The 16,070-nt window shown below is 35.6% G+C and overlaps 3 protein-coding genes across 4 annotated transcripts; 1 reads left to right on the top strand and 2 right to left on the bottom strand.

Moving 5' to 3' along the window:
- Positions 1 to 1,094: 1,094 nt before the first annotated feature.
- Positions 1,095 to 4,841, top strand: LOC9315192 (disease resistance protein RML1A). Its single transcript, XM_021028124.1, is given in 5 exon segments — positions 1,095 to 1,618; positions 1,693 to 1,934; positions 1,937 to 2,793; positions 2,879 to 3,154; positions 3,232 to 4,841. Coding segments are annotated over 5 exon segments (2,988 nt in total). The 5' UTR covers positions 1,095 to 1,151; the 3' UTR covers positions 4,378 to 4,841.
- A 672-nt stretch (positions 4,842 to 5,513) lies between these two features.
- Positions 5,514 to 6,951, bottom strand: LOC9315191 (cyclin-dependent kinases regulatory subunit 2). Of its 2 annotated transcripts, none has more exons than XM_021028173.1 (4): positions 6,636 to 6,951; positions 6,470 to 6,554; positions 6,328 to 6,388; positions 5,514 to 5,903 (listed from the first exon to the last, which is right to left on the bottom strand). In XM_021028173.1, the coding sequence occupies exons 2-4, from the start codon at positions 6,520 to 6,522 to the stop codon at positions 5,766 to 5,768; spliced, it is 252 nt and encodes an 83-aa protein (XP_020883832.1). In that variant the 5' UTR covers positions 6,523 to 6,554; positions 6,636 to 6,951; the 3' UTR covers positions 5,514 to 5,765. The 2 variants fall into 2 exon arrangements, with proteins under 2 accessions (XP_020883832.1, XP_002879124.1); XM_002879078.2 differs by having other exon boundaries at positions 6,667 to 6,951.
- Positions 6,952 to 7,035: 84 nt separating this feature from the next.
- Positions 7,036 to 13,590, bottom strand: LOC9315190. The gene is made up of 19 exons (XM_021028123.1): positions 12,149 to 13,590; positions 11,985 to 12,071; positions 11,693 to 11,894; positions 11,424 to 11,538; positions 10,998 to 11,090; positions 10,687 to 10,779; positions 10,468 to 10,549; positions 10,328 to 10,387; positions 10,188 to 10,240; positions 9,635 to 9,801; positions 9,305 to 9,518; positions 8,941 to 8,998; positions 8,793 to 8,849; positions 8,453 to 8,710; positions 8,304 to 8,368; positions 8,152 to 8,208; positions 7,968 to 8,061; positions 7,531 to 7,671; positions 7,036 to 7,442 (listed from the first exon to the last, which is right to left on the bottom strand). Exons 1-19 carry the CDS (start codon positions 13,319 to 13,321, stop codon positions 7,326 to 7,328), a joined length of 3,186 nt encoding a protein of 1,061 aa, XP_020883782.1. The 5' UTR covers positions 13,322 to 13,590; the 3' UTR covers positions 7,036 to 7,325.
- Between the last annotated feature and the right edge of the window lie 2,480 nt (positions 13,591 to 16,070).

Below are 16,070 nucleotides of genomic sequence, written 5' to 3'. Positions count from 1 at the left end.
AAAAAAATAGAAAAATGAAAAAGAATGTTACGTTGAGAATTTGTTTAGAAAAATGAAAAAAAAAAGAATGTTACGTTGAGAATTTGTTTAGAAAAAGTGAAAAACTCAAATAAGATGGATTTTGGATTGTCAATGAAAATTATCAAAATCTTGCAAAAACTAGATTCTCTATTTTTTAGGAAAACCATTTTCACAAAATCTTGAATGGGTGAAACTGAGTTTTTCAAAAACAAAAACCAAAAACCATTACAAAAACTAGTAAACATTCAAGGCCTTAGTATCCATTCGGTTATTTTGCTTTGTATATTTTAAGATATTTCAGTTATTTTTGAGTATCTTCTGATATTTTTGGTTATTTTCGAGTAATTTTACTATTTATATATATTTTTCAAGTATTTTTGATTATTTGGTGTATAAATAACTAATATTTTTGAAAATATAATTGTATTTCGAGTATTTTTGGTTACCCGAAATAGTTCAGTTCGTTACCGATTCGGTTACGATTTTTACGGTTATAGAATTTAGTATCCATTTGGTTATTTTCAAATTATCGGTTCAGTTCGGTTCAATTCTTTTTATTTTGGTGTCGTTTTGGTACATTCAGATCGGTTTATTTGCCCATGTCTAATTTGTGTGATAACTTTTGTTTTACTTATGAAACTGAGTGTCCTCCACACCAATGAAACAGAAGCTGTTAAAATAGAAGCCACACGTTATTTCAATACATCCACTACACACACAAAAACAATGGCAGGAATAAACCTAAATTAAACATCCAAAATCATCATTCCCAAAAGCAGAAATTAATTCGATATTACTGTTATTGAATTTAAAACAAATAAAAGACCCGGTTTACTTTTCAAACCAAATTTAGAAAGTGATATGTGGTAGAGCTCATTCGAAACTTGGTGATTCGTCGTCTCTACCAACTTGACTATCGGATACTTAATAACTCTGTGCTCATTTCACCGGAACATGGCAAAGCTTTAATGAGTCATGATGGGTCCTCGACGACTATAAAGAAACACGCTTCTTCGAAATTTCTCTTCTCTTTACGCGTTTTTTTGCTTCACTACATAAACCAAAGGAGCATGCTTTTCCAATACCATTCTAAAAATACTTTCTTCAACTTCAAGCATTTGTGATCTTTCATGGCTTCTTCTTCTTTGTCTTGCATCAAGAGATACCATGTCTTTTCGAGCTTCCATGGTCCAGATGTCCGTAGAGGGTTTCTCAGTCATTTACACAATCTCTTTGCAAGCAAAGGTATCACGACTTTCAATGATGAGAAGATCGATAGAGGCCAGCCGATCGGACCTGAGCTCGTACAAGCTATTAGAGAATCTAGAGTCTCGATTGTGTTGCTCTCGAAGAAGTACGCTTCTTCAAGCTGGTGTTTAGATGAACTGCTTGAAATCTTGAAGTGCAAAGAAGATGATGGGCAGATTTTGATGACCATTTTTTACGACGTTAATCCTTCTCATGTTAAAAAACAGAGGGGAGAGTTCGGGAAAGCTTTCGAGAAGACTTGTCAAGGGAAAACTGAGGAATTGAAGCAGAGATGGAGCAAAGCTTTGGCACATGTCGCAACCATTGCTGGGGAACACTCTCTTAATTGGTATTTTTAGTGCTTTTTATCTTTCTCAAGCAATTTTTTTCTCAACCAAATTGAATTTGTTTTGCTTTTGCTAGGCCTTATGAAGCAGAGATGATCCAAAAGATTGCTACAGATGTTTTAAACAAACTTAATCTTACACCGTCCAAGGATTTTGACGGGATGGTGGGACTTGAAGCTCACTTGGCAAAATTGAACTCTTTGTTATGCTTGGAAAGTGATGAAGTCAAGATGATTGGGATTTGGGGTCCTGCAGGGATTGGTAAGTCCACCATTGCTAGAGCTTTAAACAACCAACTCTCTAGCAGTTTTCAACTTAAATTATGGGGAACCTCAAGGGAAGTCTTAAGAGCAGAATGGGTGTTGATGAGCATGATTCCAAGTTGTGGTTGCAAAACCATCTTCTGTCTAAGATTTTGAACCAAGAGAATATGAAGATACATCATTTAGGTGCAATCAAAGAAAGGCTACACGACCAAAGAGTGCTTATCATTCTTGATGATGTAGATGATCTAAAGAAATTAGAGGTTTTGGCTGAAGAACGTTCTTGGTTTGGTTTTGGAAGCCGGATCATCGTTACCACAGAAGATAAGAAGATTTTGGAGGCACATGGGATCAAGGATATCTACCATGTGGATTTTCCATCCGAGGAAGAAGCTCTTGAGATCTTATGTCTCTCTGCTTTCAAACAAAGCTCTGTACCAGATGGCTTTGAAGAGGTTGCCAATAAAGTAGCAGAGCTTTGCGGCAATCTTCCATTAGGCCTTTGTGTCGTGGGTAAATCTTTGTGTGGGGAGAGCAAGCAAGAGTGGGAACTTCAATTATCTAGCATCGAAGCTAGTCTTGATCGAGGAATTGAAGACATTTTAAAAGTGGGTTATGACAGATTAACGAAGAAAAATCAATCTCTATTCCTTCACATTGCATGCTTCTTCAACTATGAAAAGGTTGATTATGTGACAACCATGCTAGCTGACAGTAACTTGGATGTCAGAAATGGTTTGAAGACCCTAGCCGATAAGTCTCTCGTGCATAAATCTACTTATGGCCATATAGTGATGCACCATCTACTACAACAATTGGGTAGACAGATAGTTCATGAACAGTCTGACGAGCCCGGGAAACATCAATTTTTAACTGAGGCCGATGAGATTTGTGATGTACTGACAACCGAAACAGTAAGTTTAAGTTCTTACATATGTATATTGCCTATTTTTAGTGATAACAATTTCATCAGTCTTCTTTGGCAATATTATTTTGTAGGGTACTGGATCAGTCCTAGGGATATCATTTGATACATCCAATATCGGAGAGGTTTCTGTAGGTAAAGGGGCTTTTGAAGGAATGCGTAATCTCCGATTCCTAACAATCTATAGGAGTTTGCAAATACCAGAAGATTTGGATTATTTACCTCTTCTTAGGTTACTACATTGGAAATATTACCCAAGAAAAAGTCTGCCTTTAAGATTTCAGCCGGAACGCCTCGTGAAACTCCGTATGCGACACAGCAATCTCGAGAAGCTCTGGGGAGGAATCCAGGTTTGGTATTTGATAGTCTTTCTAGTGCTTCTAATGAAAATAAGAAATGTTTCTCATTTGTTGTGTTTAACATGCAGTCCCTTCCTAATCTCAAGATCATAGATCTGAAGCTATCAAGTGAATTGAAAGAAATCCCAAATCTTTCAAAATCTACTAATCTCGAGGAATTGACACTTGAGTACTGCACAAGTTTGGTGGAGCTTCCCTCTTCTATTAAGAATCTACAAAAACTAAAGATTCTAAATGTTGATTATTGCTCTATGCTACAAGTTATTCCCACCAACATCAACTTAGCATCTCTTGAGAGACTCGACATGGGTGGTTGCTCACGGTTGACAACTTTTCCAGATATCTCCAGTAACATCGAGTTTCTCAATCTCGGAGATACAGATATAGAAGATGTCCCTCCATCAGCTGCTGGATGTTTGTCTCGTCTTGATCACCTCAACATTTGCAGCACAAGCCTCAAGAGATTGACACATGTACCACTTTTTATAACTAACCTTGTTCTTGATGGCAGTGATATAGAGACGATTCCAGATTGCGTCATATGTCTCACTCGTCTAGAATGGCTTTCTGTCGAAAGCTGCACAAAACTCGAGTCAATTCCGGGTCTTCCCCCCTCCCTCCGTCTCCTAGAAGCAGACAATTGTGTATCACTCAAAAGCTTCTCTTTCCATAACCCAACCAAGAGACTCAGTTTCAGAAACTGTTTTAAACTGGATGAAGAAGCAAGAAGAGGAATCATACAAAAATCAATTTACGATTATGTATGCTTACCAGGTAAAAAAATCCCTGCAGAGTTCACTCACAAAGCTACAGGGAGATCCATAACCATCCCTCTGGCTCCGGGTACACTCTCTGCTTCCTCAAGGTTTAAGGCTTGCCTTGTCATTTTCCCAGTTAATGACTACGGATATGAAGGTATAAGCTGTAGTATAAGAAGCAAAGGAGGTGTTAAGGTTCAGAGCTGCAAGCTTCCATATCATGATTTGAGTTTTCGGTCAAAACATCTGTTTATAGTTCATGGTGACTTGTTTCGCCAACGAAGCAATTGCTATGAAGTTGATGTGACTATGAGCGAGATTACATTTGAGTTCAACCACAAGTACATCGGTGACAAGATTATAGAGTGTGGTGTACAGATCATGACAGAGGAAGCTGAGGATAGCAGCAGCAGGAAATTGGACAACTATGAAACTGAGTTTGGAGAGTGGTGTTAGAGAATTGATACTGGTTAGAATGTAGATTGCCTTAGCCATAGAACCTAAGCGTTAGAAGCTTATGTGGATCAAGCTATCAACGTAGGATTCCTGCAGGTTCTTGTTTACATGAACTTGACAATTAACATTATATTCTTTCTGTTTCAGGTAGGAGATAGGGAATTTCGACAAGACACTGATTCTGCAGAGATCAAGACTAAGTCCACACAAGGAGGCCATACGGTTCAATCAGTTCCAGGTTCTTGGAGCAGTGCCTTCTGTTGTGAGCATAAAAGGCAGAAAGGTTGATAGCATTAGAGAAAACAGAAGCATTGCAGCTCACACCTTCCATCTCTTGTGAGGATTTAGATGAATGAAAGTTTTCTTTGCACAAAAAAAAAAAAGGCCTAAAATTTGTAACAAAATCTTTATTATGTAATAAAACGTTCACAGAAGTTAATACTTAATAGTGTATGAATTCACAATCGTACAAAAATATGTTGTAGCACACTGGTTAAACTCTAAAAATGGCTAAAATTCTGGTTTTAAAGCCCCACAGTAAAAAAAATTGGCCGATATGGCTATATGGCATCGTTGCCAATTGATGGCGATCATGCATTGCGGCTCCAACACTAGAGAAAGCGGGTCATGTGTCCGCTCATAATGGATTGTAGCGGTGAGCAAGACGACACCAGTTTCTCTGATTTGATTACAAGTTTATCGTTTTAGGCTTTGAGTTTTTCTTTACTGTGGTATTTTCAAATCAGTGAGCCAACAAAAGAAGAGTCAAGTGTGTAAGAACATCAACTAATGTTTCTTCATTGAAGTTTTATTTGGGAGCTTCGATCTATAGCCCTAACTTTCACAATGAAGCTCAAACAACAACCCCCAAAGTTTCAATTCATAACTTCTAGACGACACAAAATTCTCTTCACAGAAGAACCACACAAAATTAAGTTTCACATTGCCTAACCACATAGTATCAACATTGCTCTTTGAACAAAATCAGCCGTTTGATTATTCAGTTAGCCTAAATAGTTATCAAACATAACCTAGCACATCCAATTTGAGTTCCATTTGATTGATTTACTCACAGATTAAGATGCTCAACAACTAAACAAAAGCATCTGAGAGGAGCAATAAAAAGAGTTGTGAAATGATGAAACAAGCAAATAAGCATGAGAAATAACAGCTTAAACATGAAGAAATTCAAACGTGGATCCAAACAAAGTCTAGCAAAGAACCAGACTTAACATAACATAAAAAGTTGTTCTACCAAACTCACATGATTCTCTCCACTGAAGAGAATTCCTAAACACAATAGAAAAAGGAATATATCATCAGAGTAGTGTTTTAAAAACTCGTTTACGAGAAACATAAACAGAGATTAGGGAGAATTTTGCATAATTCTACTTAGCAATCTGAGCTTGGTGCTCCTGCTGGTAGTTAAGAGGCCTCCTAAAGAGCATGATATGTGGCTCAGGACGATGAATCGCATAATGAACCCATCCACGACTTTGTTGCACTCCTATAGCTCTCCATTCACTCTACAAAACCAGATTGTAAAACAACAATACAACTGTTAACTTCAAAATCAGGAAATTGAGAAGTGACTGATAACACAAAAGAATGTCTAAACTATCTTCATCACTGCTGACAGTTACATAATTAAACGTTTATAAACAAGTTTATGATCTCAATCAAACAATCTTGTAAGAAAAAACATGATCCAGACTCTCACAAGAGACTATAAAATAACCTACAAAATTACAAATCATGAAAAATCTGATCAGTAAAAAAAGTTGGCATTGCACAGGGAAAATGAAACCCAGAAAGGCATGATGATTCTCCTAAACTGACATTCGCATACATGTAAATCTCATAGCCTTCGATGATTCAAGAATTATATCAAAATTACAATTCAATAACAGTACACGAAAGAATTAGAGGAAAAACCCTAATTTAACTTACTTCGGAGAGAATGCGATTCTTCGGTAAAAGCTTAGCAACTTCCGGAGGAAGTACGACGTGCCTAAGAGAGAAAAAAAAAACGCGATTAGAGAATCATAAACTGAAACTCAATTGGGAGAGATAAAATAAAACTGAGAATCACCTGTATTCAAAAGTATCATCGAAATATTTGTCGGAGTACTGGATCTGACCCATCTTCTTATATCACCCAGAAAAAGTCTATCAAGCTTACAAAAAAAAAATAGGGTAATCCATCAGTAATCTAAACCTAAACACCGAAGAGAAAGTAAAGAAATCAGAAATCGAACCCTAATCGAAGAATCAGGAAGAGAAGCAAACCTTGAGAAGAAGAAATGCGATCGGAAACGAAAAATGGATTTTGGGGACGGAGAAGAGGGAAAGCTAAAGGGAATTAAAAAAAGGAATTGTGGGGTAGAGATGTAATTATGTGGATGTATAGGGGCATTTTCTCAACGGTTGTTTTCGATTTTTTTGAGTTTGAAATTTCTTAGAGGCGCTCCTTCCCGCTTAGTGGTGCCCTAAATTTTGATTACGTTTCGACGTTAACTAAACCGGTACAATTTCCCGGTTTAGCGGATCAATTCTACTTACCGAGAAAATTAACTGGCCCTGTGGGCCTACATATAGAGCCCAATTAACACTAATTCAAAATATTATTTTCAGTTTTAATTATAACTTGGATATAGATTTCAGAAAATTAAATTTCATTTCTGGGCACTATAATACAAAAAATTAGCTTCATACATAATCAATTGAACCACCAAAAGAATGCCCCATGTTTACTTCCATCTCTCTACTCTTCTCTACCAAAACCAAATTCTCTACCCTTTTGTGTATTTTCCTCTCTCTTTCCGTTATAAAGAGAGACGCATTAGGGGAAAAACCTGTACACGAACGTGGCTACTACCCGAAATTAGATTAAAAAAGAGCATCCAATCGTTTCATCGACTAACCAAAAAATAAAGACAACCTTGAGCTTACTCCTCCTTACTGCCCTCGGTTTTACTTGGGGCACTCGGTGCAGGCACGCTCTTTCTCAACATAGATGTTCCATGAAAGATCATCACTGAGTAGTCTTTTCTGTATTCTTTCACCTAATAACACCAACAAACACTGTGTATCAGAGATGTGATTCATTGGGAGTGTATATAAGTTTCTTGACTAGCTTTTCTAGATATATACCTCCTCGTCGGTCATCTTGGTGAAACCAAATTTGTCAGTCCATATGGATTTGGCTTCATCTGCTGCTGGTAGCACGATATGTTTTACGTTTAGGAACCCAAGTAGCCTCTCGATGCAAGCAAACAGGCATTGGAAGTAACCCTACAGCAAAAAGAAAAAGAAATCAGATTTATATTGTGTGGGATGGCTGGTAAAATATGGCACAAGAATTCCTTCTGCAATTTCTATGCTACACATTGTTCCACTCTTAAGCTATTCGAAACAAAAAAAAAAACAGAGACAAAAACATGTGTGCGTAGATGTATCACTCTATTATTAGCAGTGTATGGGCTTGACAGTAAGAGCTAGTAGTTTATTGACCATTCTATAGGAGACTAGGAGTAAGCACCTCTTGTAAAGAAAAAAAAAATGTAAGGTTCCAAATATAAACTAATTACCTGCCCTTGACAATCTTTGCTGGTAGCAACCAGAGGGAGTTCTGCAAGTTCTGACCCGAAAACCCTAAAGATTCCCACTGAAACGATCACTTCACTGCACAAGCAAAAGAAAAAAAGACAACATAAAAAGGATGAAACAAGCGTCACAGAGAATAAATTAGAGTGAAAAGAAGAAGACTCATACTCCACAGCCAACATGGTGCAGTACATGCCACTAAAATCTTGGCCCTTTGCTTGCCTTCTGTTCCACACACAAAGATGTTCATCAGCTAATAGGTTTCACAAGCATAAAGAATAATCCACTCGACTTACTGAAGATACTACAAAATTGCTTACCCGTACACCATGGCAGGTATCAAATCTCCCCTGGTCCCAGTTTCACTGATAGGATCAAACCGCTCCTATAGCATACCATGGTTACAAGGGACAAACAAAGTTAGGCCTTCATAAAGAACAGAAGCGTTTGAAATATGGTCTTGACTTACATGAAGAATGGAAACTGCCTTTGCAAGCAATATTTTTGTTTCATCCGAAGAGGTCAACTTCCCACTAAGGACCCTCCATCTTATGTCGGGAGTGGTGTTGTCATCTGGACAGCTTTCTTCATTAGGTTTTTCCTTCGTCCTTATAAAATTCAGAATGTTGTTAGTAAGCTTCTCTTCTCCGCGAATTATCAGATTGCCCAATGTAGTGTTGATCTTTTCACAGTCGACGGAACAGAACCATTTTTCTTCAGGTAGCTCCTGTTAAGACATAAACAAGAATGAGATAGATAGATACTGAGTTTTCGCCCGAGAGAATGAAAGAGCAAAATAGGTAGATCACCTTGAGATCAGCAATGTTATGTTCTTTCAAACAGCCAACATGGAATTCCTTTTCACACTGAGGAGACAACAACAAAACCAAAAATGGTGAAAACCAGAAGCAGATTTAAGAGGCATGGACCCCTATACAGCAATGACCAACAAAGTACCTGATCACAGATAATCACAGTGCGAGAATTAAAGCCCAACCTGCAAAAACTATGACCTCTGCAACAGCAAAGAAAATTAAGCAAAGGTCAGGCTCATAAGGAAATGGTTTCAATTAGCCAATGTATACACATCTTCTCAACCAAACATTTTCAAGTTCCTTTAGTTAGAAAAAAAAACATTAAAGTCATATGGATTAGAAATATGAAAAAAAAAATAGAACAAAATTTTAGCCAAATAAGAACTCATTAAACTACAACGACCAATTTTTATAAGGTTGTTACAGAAAATTAGGTAATGCATCAATGAGACACTATAAAGGAAACCACCAAGATACTTGAAATAATAGAAAAGCTTGATATTCACCTGCATAACACGCATACACTTGGGAGCTCGGTCCCAAAGGAGCTGACAACTCGAATACATCTATTGGTTATCTCAGCAATTGCATCAACTCCCTGAACTCTCCCAGCTGCAATGGCGTTGAGATTGCTATCCACGAACTTCTCTCTCTCAACCATATTCACACAATATTTGCAGGACCACCTCTCACTCGGAAGGCTTGATAGAGAAGCACATACTAGATAAAACCAAAACAGACAGATAAGCTCTATCAAAGGTAAGCTCCAAAAACTTTTTCAAAGTAGCAATACAAGAATTCTAATAAACAAACATGGAAAATTGCAAATACCAAACCTTTATGATATGATCTTGGACAGGTATCACAACACAAGAGCTCACCCCCATCCCTACAAATACTGCAAAGGTCATCATTTTCATGGATGGAAAACCTCTGGTCCATTGATAGTGCTACTGATAGCTCATGAAGAGAAACCCCATTGGTTGTATAAATGTGCTGAAACCTGATCATCAACAGAAAATAAATGAGTTGTTTCAACAGTTTCTCTGTGAATCGTACAATCAATGATCTTAAGGATCCACGACTTTTACACTAATTATCCAAGTTTTATGTTTACTTTTTGTAACCATGGGTAAAAATGTTTATGTTTACTCTTTGACAATACATGGCCGAGCGAAGAAATAATGGTTCTGGTTATCAGGTTTCCCAGGAGAATGTGAGTAGCTTCATTATAATCCTCAATCTCTGATATTTCAGCAAACTATTTTATTACGTTACTACAGTTTAATTATATCAGAACCGGTAAAAAAAAAAGAAAAAAAGTAGTAGAACAGGTATAGACCCATTACTACTAGAGCATATATATGGAAACAGTTGCAAGGAACTTACGGCTTCCGACGACTTGCACAGCCAGCATGGGCCTCAAACGAAGAAGGACTGACCTGGTCCCATAAACATTATAAAGGCTGATTCAGACCCCCTATATACTTTAATGCCAGTAAAACTAATTGACATTAAAGAGAGCTTACCACTTTGTTGCAACAAGAACAATGTATCCCAAATCCCTTCTTATAGCCGACAAGCATTTTCTGCACAAGGAACAAAATGGTTGGAGAAAAAAAGTTTCAAAAAAGGGCTGGAGAAAAGCCAATTTTCATGCAGATCTAACCTCTCCAGCAACGAAATAACCCACTTCAGTCCCATCTGGCAGTATATCATCCTCAAAAACAAGTTTATGCAGCCGCACATCCCTTTCAAAATGACAAAAGATAGACTCAGAACTAATATAAGTTTGACAGACGGCAAGGAAGGCGACAATCTAGCAGACTAGCACTAGACCATATATACATCGGATCAGTGCTGTCACACTTATAACAACACTACTCACTTTCTGGTTAGTTTCCCTTGGCTGTTGCTTTTGATTGAGCTGGATTTTGACTCGCTCAGAATAGTTCCTGGAACCACACCTGGCTCAGTGGACCTGTAGAACCCCAAGATAAGTTTAGCTTAGCCAATAACCCCAATGTATAACTAAAGAATATATGCCACATTTCCAATATTATATTCTCATTTACTCATTTTCCAGAATGATGAACGGCAGATTGTGAACTAATTATAATATAAAAAGGCAGCAAAAACACAAAACTAGAAAGCACACCATCAAACAGTTGGCACCATCAATATAACAACAATACTCACTTTCTGGTTGGTTGTTCTTGCCTGTTACTTTGGCGAGGACTGGATTTTGACCTACTAAGGATAGATTTTGGATCCACACTTGGCCTAGACGAACTGTTGAAAATTGGGACAGATTTAGAATCAATCAATTAGATAAAGGTCAACATATTTCGTGGTGTATTAGATATATCCAAAAATAAAGTCATGCATGTTAGTACTTGCAGAATTCTACATAAGCAACCATATAATAGAGGAACATACAGCTCGTAATCCACATTACATAATTAGAAAATCATTTTCCGGGGTAAGATCGGCGGCTTTTTTGTTTTACCTTCCACCCAGTCTGAAAAACTAACTGAACAGGATAATTGTATGCTCATCTTACTTTCACATGATTCAACTGCAAAGAAAAGATTGTAGCGATAAATAAAGACAGATGAGCCATACCCGTTAAGAGCACCATTTCCTTTAGAAGGACTGTTATGGAATTCTGGCTCCTTACTCTCCAAACACGATTTGCACACAACTAATGATTTTGTATCACAAGGTTCAATCATTGGACCTGCAATCAATTGGATGTAACCAGTCTGAATTCTTTATAAAGAGGAAAAAAACAAGTGAAAACAGTCTGTATAATGTTGCACAAACCAATGAACCAATCAGTAACCTTGGCAATTCAAACACAGGCTAGATTTCTTTAAATTTGGTCCAACTACCTTGGCAATTCAAACACAGGCTAGATTTCTTTAAATTTGGTCCAACTACCACACGAAGTTTTTCTTCTAGCGTAGCTGAGGGAGTTTCCTTGCATGCATTCATGACATCACGAAGTGTGAATCCAGACTCCAGTAAGATATATTCAGGAGGGCGCTTGTTTGCGCTAGAAGCATGCACCTCGTACATGGCAGTGCTCACCACCTGTGAAATGAAATTTAAAAAGTTACCTCAACCAGCTAGCATTTGGCAGGACCAATTACAAGACTTTTAAGAACAATAGAGATCACTAACTTGTATTCCTTTGCAGGCACAACAAAAGCACAAAACGCCTGATCCCTTTATCACTCCTTTAAGCCCTCTAGTCCCCGCCTCTCTCACCTACAAGAAGATGGTGACATACGTATCAGCTAAATAATATTTGTTTTACATGAATAGAATAAGAAGTCATCATATACCTTTGCTCCTCGAAGATAGTACACAGTTAGTCCCTCAAGTATTCCACAATTAAAAATTTCTTTCAGCTTTGCTGGGAAATTCCTTAGAAATTTCTTGGGCCTACCACGCCTGTTGTGAGTAGTAACTGAAGGACTATGAAAATCATCCATTTCAACATCATTGGCATGCATATCTACCTCGCCCAAGTCTGCTAGTTCAGTATTATTTCCCAAATTAGGATTGTCTGAATCACTTTCTTGTTTGACCAATGACCTAGTAAACCTCCTCAACGGCTTAGCTACCACATCATTCACTGCCTTCTTATCAACACGTTGAGAAAGACCACTCATCTGGAATGATCTACTTGGAAGCCCAAGGCATAGAGAATGACCACTCATCTGGGATGATCTACTTGGAAGCCCGAGGCATATCTCCGCATGATTTTGCTCATGAAGTTCCTCCTCCATCTCACATGCCACTGAACCAGAAACACCAACACAATTATCTTCACTATCTATAGCATCCTTTTCTGGATTTACATGATCTTCATCAACATTAACCTCAGACTTAATACCCTCAACCTTCAACATCGACCGTGTCAACCTTTTACAGGGTTTCGCATAAACCAAACCTCTTTCCAACTTAACCTTGCAAGATCTAGAAGCCATTTTCTCTAACACACTAAGACCTGCAGGACATGCCACAACTATCTCTCTGTCAATCACACTGTCTCCCCCAATCGAACACACCTTCTCAGCCTCCGTAACTTCCAGTGAACCCTTCTCAGGTTGCTCCAGTAAGTGATCCTCATTCGTCACCACATTATCATCCCCATTCCCAATCTCCACATTCTCTTCTTGTCCCTCGTCCTTAACAAAACCCTTTGTCTCTTCAACATCAACAACATCACTCTTACCTTCATCTTCTTCCAAACCAACACCAACAGTATCAGACATTAAAACTTCCTCATCTTTACTAAAACGCATCTTCTTAATCCCACTTTTCAAACCAGACCCACGTACCGATTTCTTAACCTCCACACTTCTAGACTCACCATTCAAGTTTCTGCTTCCCCGAGTCCGACCTAATGACTCACCACCACAGATCTCAGACTGAGATTTCAAAACAAATTGCAACTCTCTTTTACACCCAGTACGAACCACAAATTCGCCAGTCGCCGTACCTTTCGCCATCGATTTAAGCAAAAACTTGTAAAATCCCTTCACTTCCTATAAATGTCGAATCTCAAGAAAAACCTAGAAAACGCATCGATATAGTTATGGATTCATATCCATGTACGAGTACGATTACAGGTTCAATTTTCTAGGGTTTCGCTTATCCTAAACAAAGAAGAAGGAGAAGAAATTAGGGTTTCGAAGTTATCACCAGAAGAGAAGGGAGAGGAGATAAAGATGTTGAGAAAAAAGCTGTTTTGATTTTCTGGCAAGAGAGAAAATATAGATCTTCGGAAGAAGACTTATTTTTATTTTATTTTTTGAAATTTTTATCTGATTTTTTTGTTTTTTTTTTCCGATAGTTTTGAGTTATTTCTTAGTTGCGTCTTTACTTTAATTGTTTAATGATTTAACCCTATAGAAGTATATTGTGTAGTTTGGAATCCTTTTTTTCTTGCGATGAAACTGTTTATAGGATTTGAATGTGTCTTGTCAAAAATTTGGGATGTTTTTTTTTTTGTTCTGTCTTAACTTTCATGCATACTTACTTGCATAGCTTTGTAGAAATTTAAAAATACTCTGGCAAAATGTTTTATTTTTCTTCCCACAATAGGATGTTAGAGTTTCTATACTAGATATAATAATTAAATAACGGAAACGATTTTAACAATAAAGTAATAAAGAAATGACACGAAACTTATCGAGATATCGATTGGTTCTTTCAAACCAACCACTAAACTTTGGCTGCAACAAGAGTTTATTAGATCACTTTAAGAAATACAAGATAAACTAGATTTTATACATAAACTAGATAAGGACCCGTCCAATGGACGGGTTTAATTTTTTAAAAATTAAAATCAAATTTAACTAAAAATTAATTAACAACGTCGTAAGTAAAAAAAAAATTTCAAAAGTAAAAAAAAATATTTACTTTTTCACCGTTGCATTGTATCTTTAACCACTAAAATTATTAATTTCAAATTATTTCGAATGAAAGATATATCACATAGCAATAACTCATATTATACTTATATGAAGAACTAAAATTAAAAATATTCATTATAAAGTTGGCGAGTGAAACCAAAGTAGTATTTAATTAGACACGTTAAAAATATAAAGATGTTAAATCGAATAAATTCTTTAGTCTTCCAATCTAACGTTGCGGGTTCGATTTCTATAGACTTTATTGCAATTACTTTATGATAAATAAATAAAAATTGATAAATCCAAAAAAATTATAAGTACGATGATATATGAATCTTATCTAATTCAAATATGAACATAGAAATTTAAATAAATTTTTTGAAATAGTATAATTAAATTCAAAATATCAAATAAACAATATAAAACTTTATTTAAAATCATTACATATTTCTAATTAAAAAATAAAATTGATATAAATAATGTAAATTTGTAATTTAAATCATGACACATGTCGCTATCTAAAGTCATTAGGACTATGATATATTAAAAATCTTATATCATTTAAATTTAACGTAGAAATCAAAATAAATAATTTAAAGATACAACAGTTAAACTCAAAATAATAAATTATAAACACGATGAGATATGAATCTCTAATAATTAAAATATGAAAAGAGAAATTAAAATAAACAATCTAACAATACTACAATCATAATCGAGGACAAACAAAAAATACAGTTAAGTAAAAAAATATTACAAAAGAGAAAAACAAATTGCTCTTTCATATTTCTAATTGCAAAAAAAAAACTCAAATAAATAATATAAGGATTAGCTTAATTAAATCATCACATATTTCTAACTGGAAAGGAAATTGAGATAAATAATATTAAATTTTAAATTAAATCATGACACATGATAAAATCTTTGACGGTTCCTGATACTATTAATTACTAACTTTGAGAAGAAAAAAATATATCATATTAGTTATATGATAACATATGTTTCCATTGTAATAAATTTGCTTGATTTATTTTTTGTTTAATTGAAATATATATTTTTAATTATAAAAAACGTATAATTTACTTATTATTATTATCTTTTGACATTTTTAAATTGTTTATAGAAATATTAAATGTTTAAAATTATTCTTATAATTATTTTTTACATTTTTAAAATTATTTAAATTTATAATTACTTACAATGATCTTTTTTTAATTTTAAAAAGGAAATTTTTGTTTTACATGTGTCAAAATCTAAGATCGATAGATTTGCCACGTGTCACGATCCTATGAGTTACTAACTTTGAAAACCATACTTTATATAATAAGATTCTAATATATCTATCTAAGGACATGAACTAAGGTTAACAAGTAAACTCATTTTACTCTCCTCAATCATGTATGAATTTTTCTTTGAGAAGTCTTTGCTTTGTGCTCTTCGCACAGTCGCACCAAGAACAATCTCTTCCCAAGGTGATTTCTCTCTAAACTCAACAGCAACACAAGCCTCAGACAAGCTATCACAAACTCTGTTTTATAGAAGACACAATACATCTTCTTCTTTATAGAGAAATTTTTTACGACACTGACGTTTTTTTTTTTTCTATATAAAAAGAAATCAATCACCACTTAATACAATTAACGTTAGAGAATAATATATCATTTAGATGGAAAGCCAAATTTCCACTTTATCAAGATTTTCCTAATAAAACAATATGCCAAACAAATCAAACATAATTGAAATAAGATCCCTTAGAATTAGAATTCTTAATTCCTAATAAAACAATATGCCAAACAAATCAAACAATATGCATCTAGATGACTTTAACAAATACCCATAATTT

This window comes from Arabidopsis lyrata, assembly GCF_000004255.2.
Source record: "Arabidopsis lyrata subsp. lyrata unplaced genomic scaffold ARALYscaffold_4, whole genome shotgun sequence".
Taxonomy (NCBI): domain Eukaryota; kingdom Viridiplantae; phylum Streptophyta; class Magnoliopsida; order Brassicales; family Brassicaceae; genus Arabidopsis; species Arabidopsis lyrata.
Note: the sequence above shows the minus strand (reverse complement) of the source record. Positions and strands in the feature narration are given on the sequence as shown.

Excerpts from the sequence above, each read along its gene's own strand:
- LOC9315191 (XM_021028173.1), bottom strand. The coding sequence starts at position 6,522 with ATGGGTCAGATCCAGTACTCCGACAAATATTTCGATGATACTTTTGAA. Across the intron at positions 6,389-6,469 it reads GATGATACTTTTGAATACAG|GCACGTCGTACTTCCTCCGG; the intron begins GTGATTCTCAGT and ends TTTCTCTCTTAG. Across the intron at positions 5,904-6,327 it reads AGAATCGCATTCTCTCCGAA|AGTGAATGGAGAGCTATAGG; the intron begins GTAAGTTAAATT and ends CTGGTTTTGTAG.
- LOC9315190 (XM_021028123.1), bottom strand. The coding sequence starts at position 13,321 with ATGGCGAAAGGTACGGCGACTGGCGAATTTGTGGTTCGTACTGGGTGT. Across the intron at positions 10,388-10,467 it reads GTTATTTCGTTGCTGGAGAG|AAAATGCTTGTCGGCTATAA; the intron begins GTTAGATCTGCA and ends TTCCTTGTGCAG. Across the intron at positions 9,802-10,187 it reads TGTGCAAGTCGTCGGAAGCC|GTTTCAGCACATTTATACAA; the intron begins GTAAGTTCCTTG and ends GTTGATGATCAG.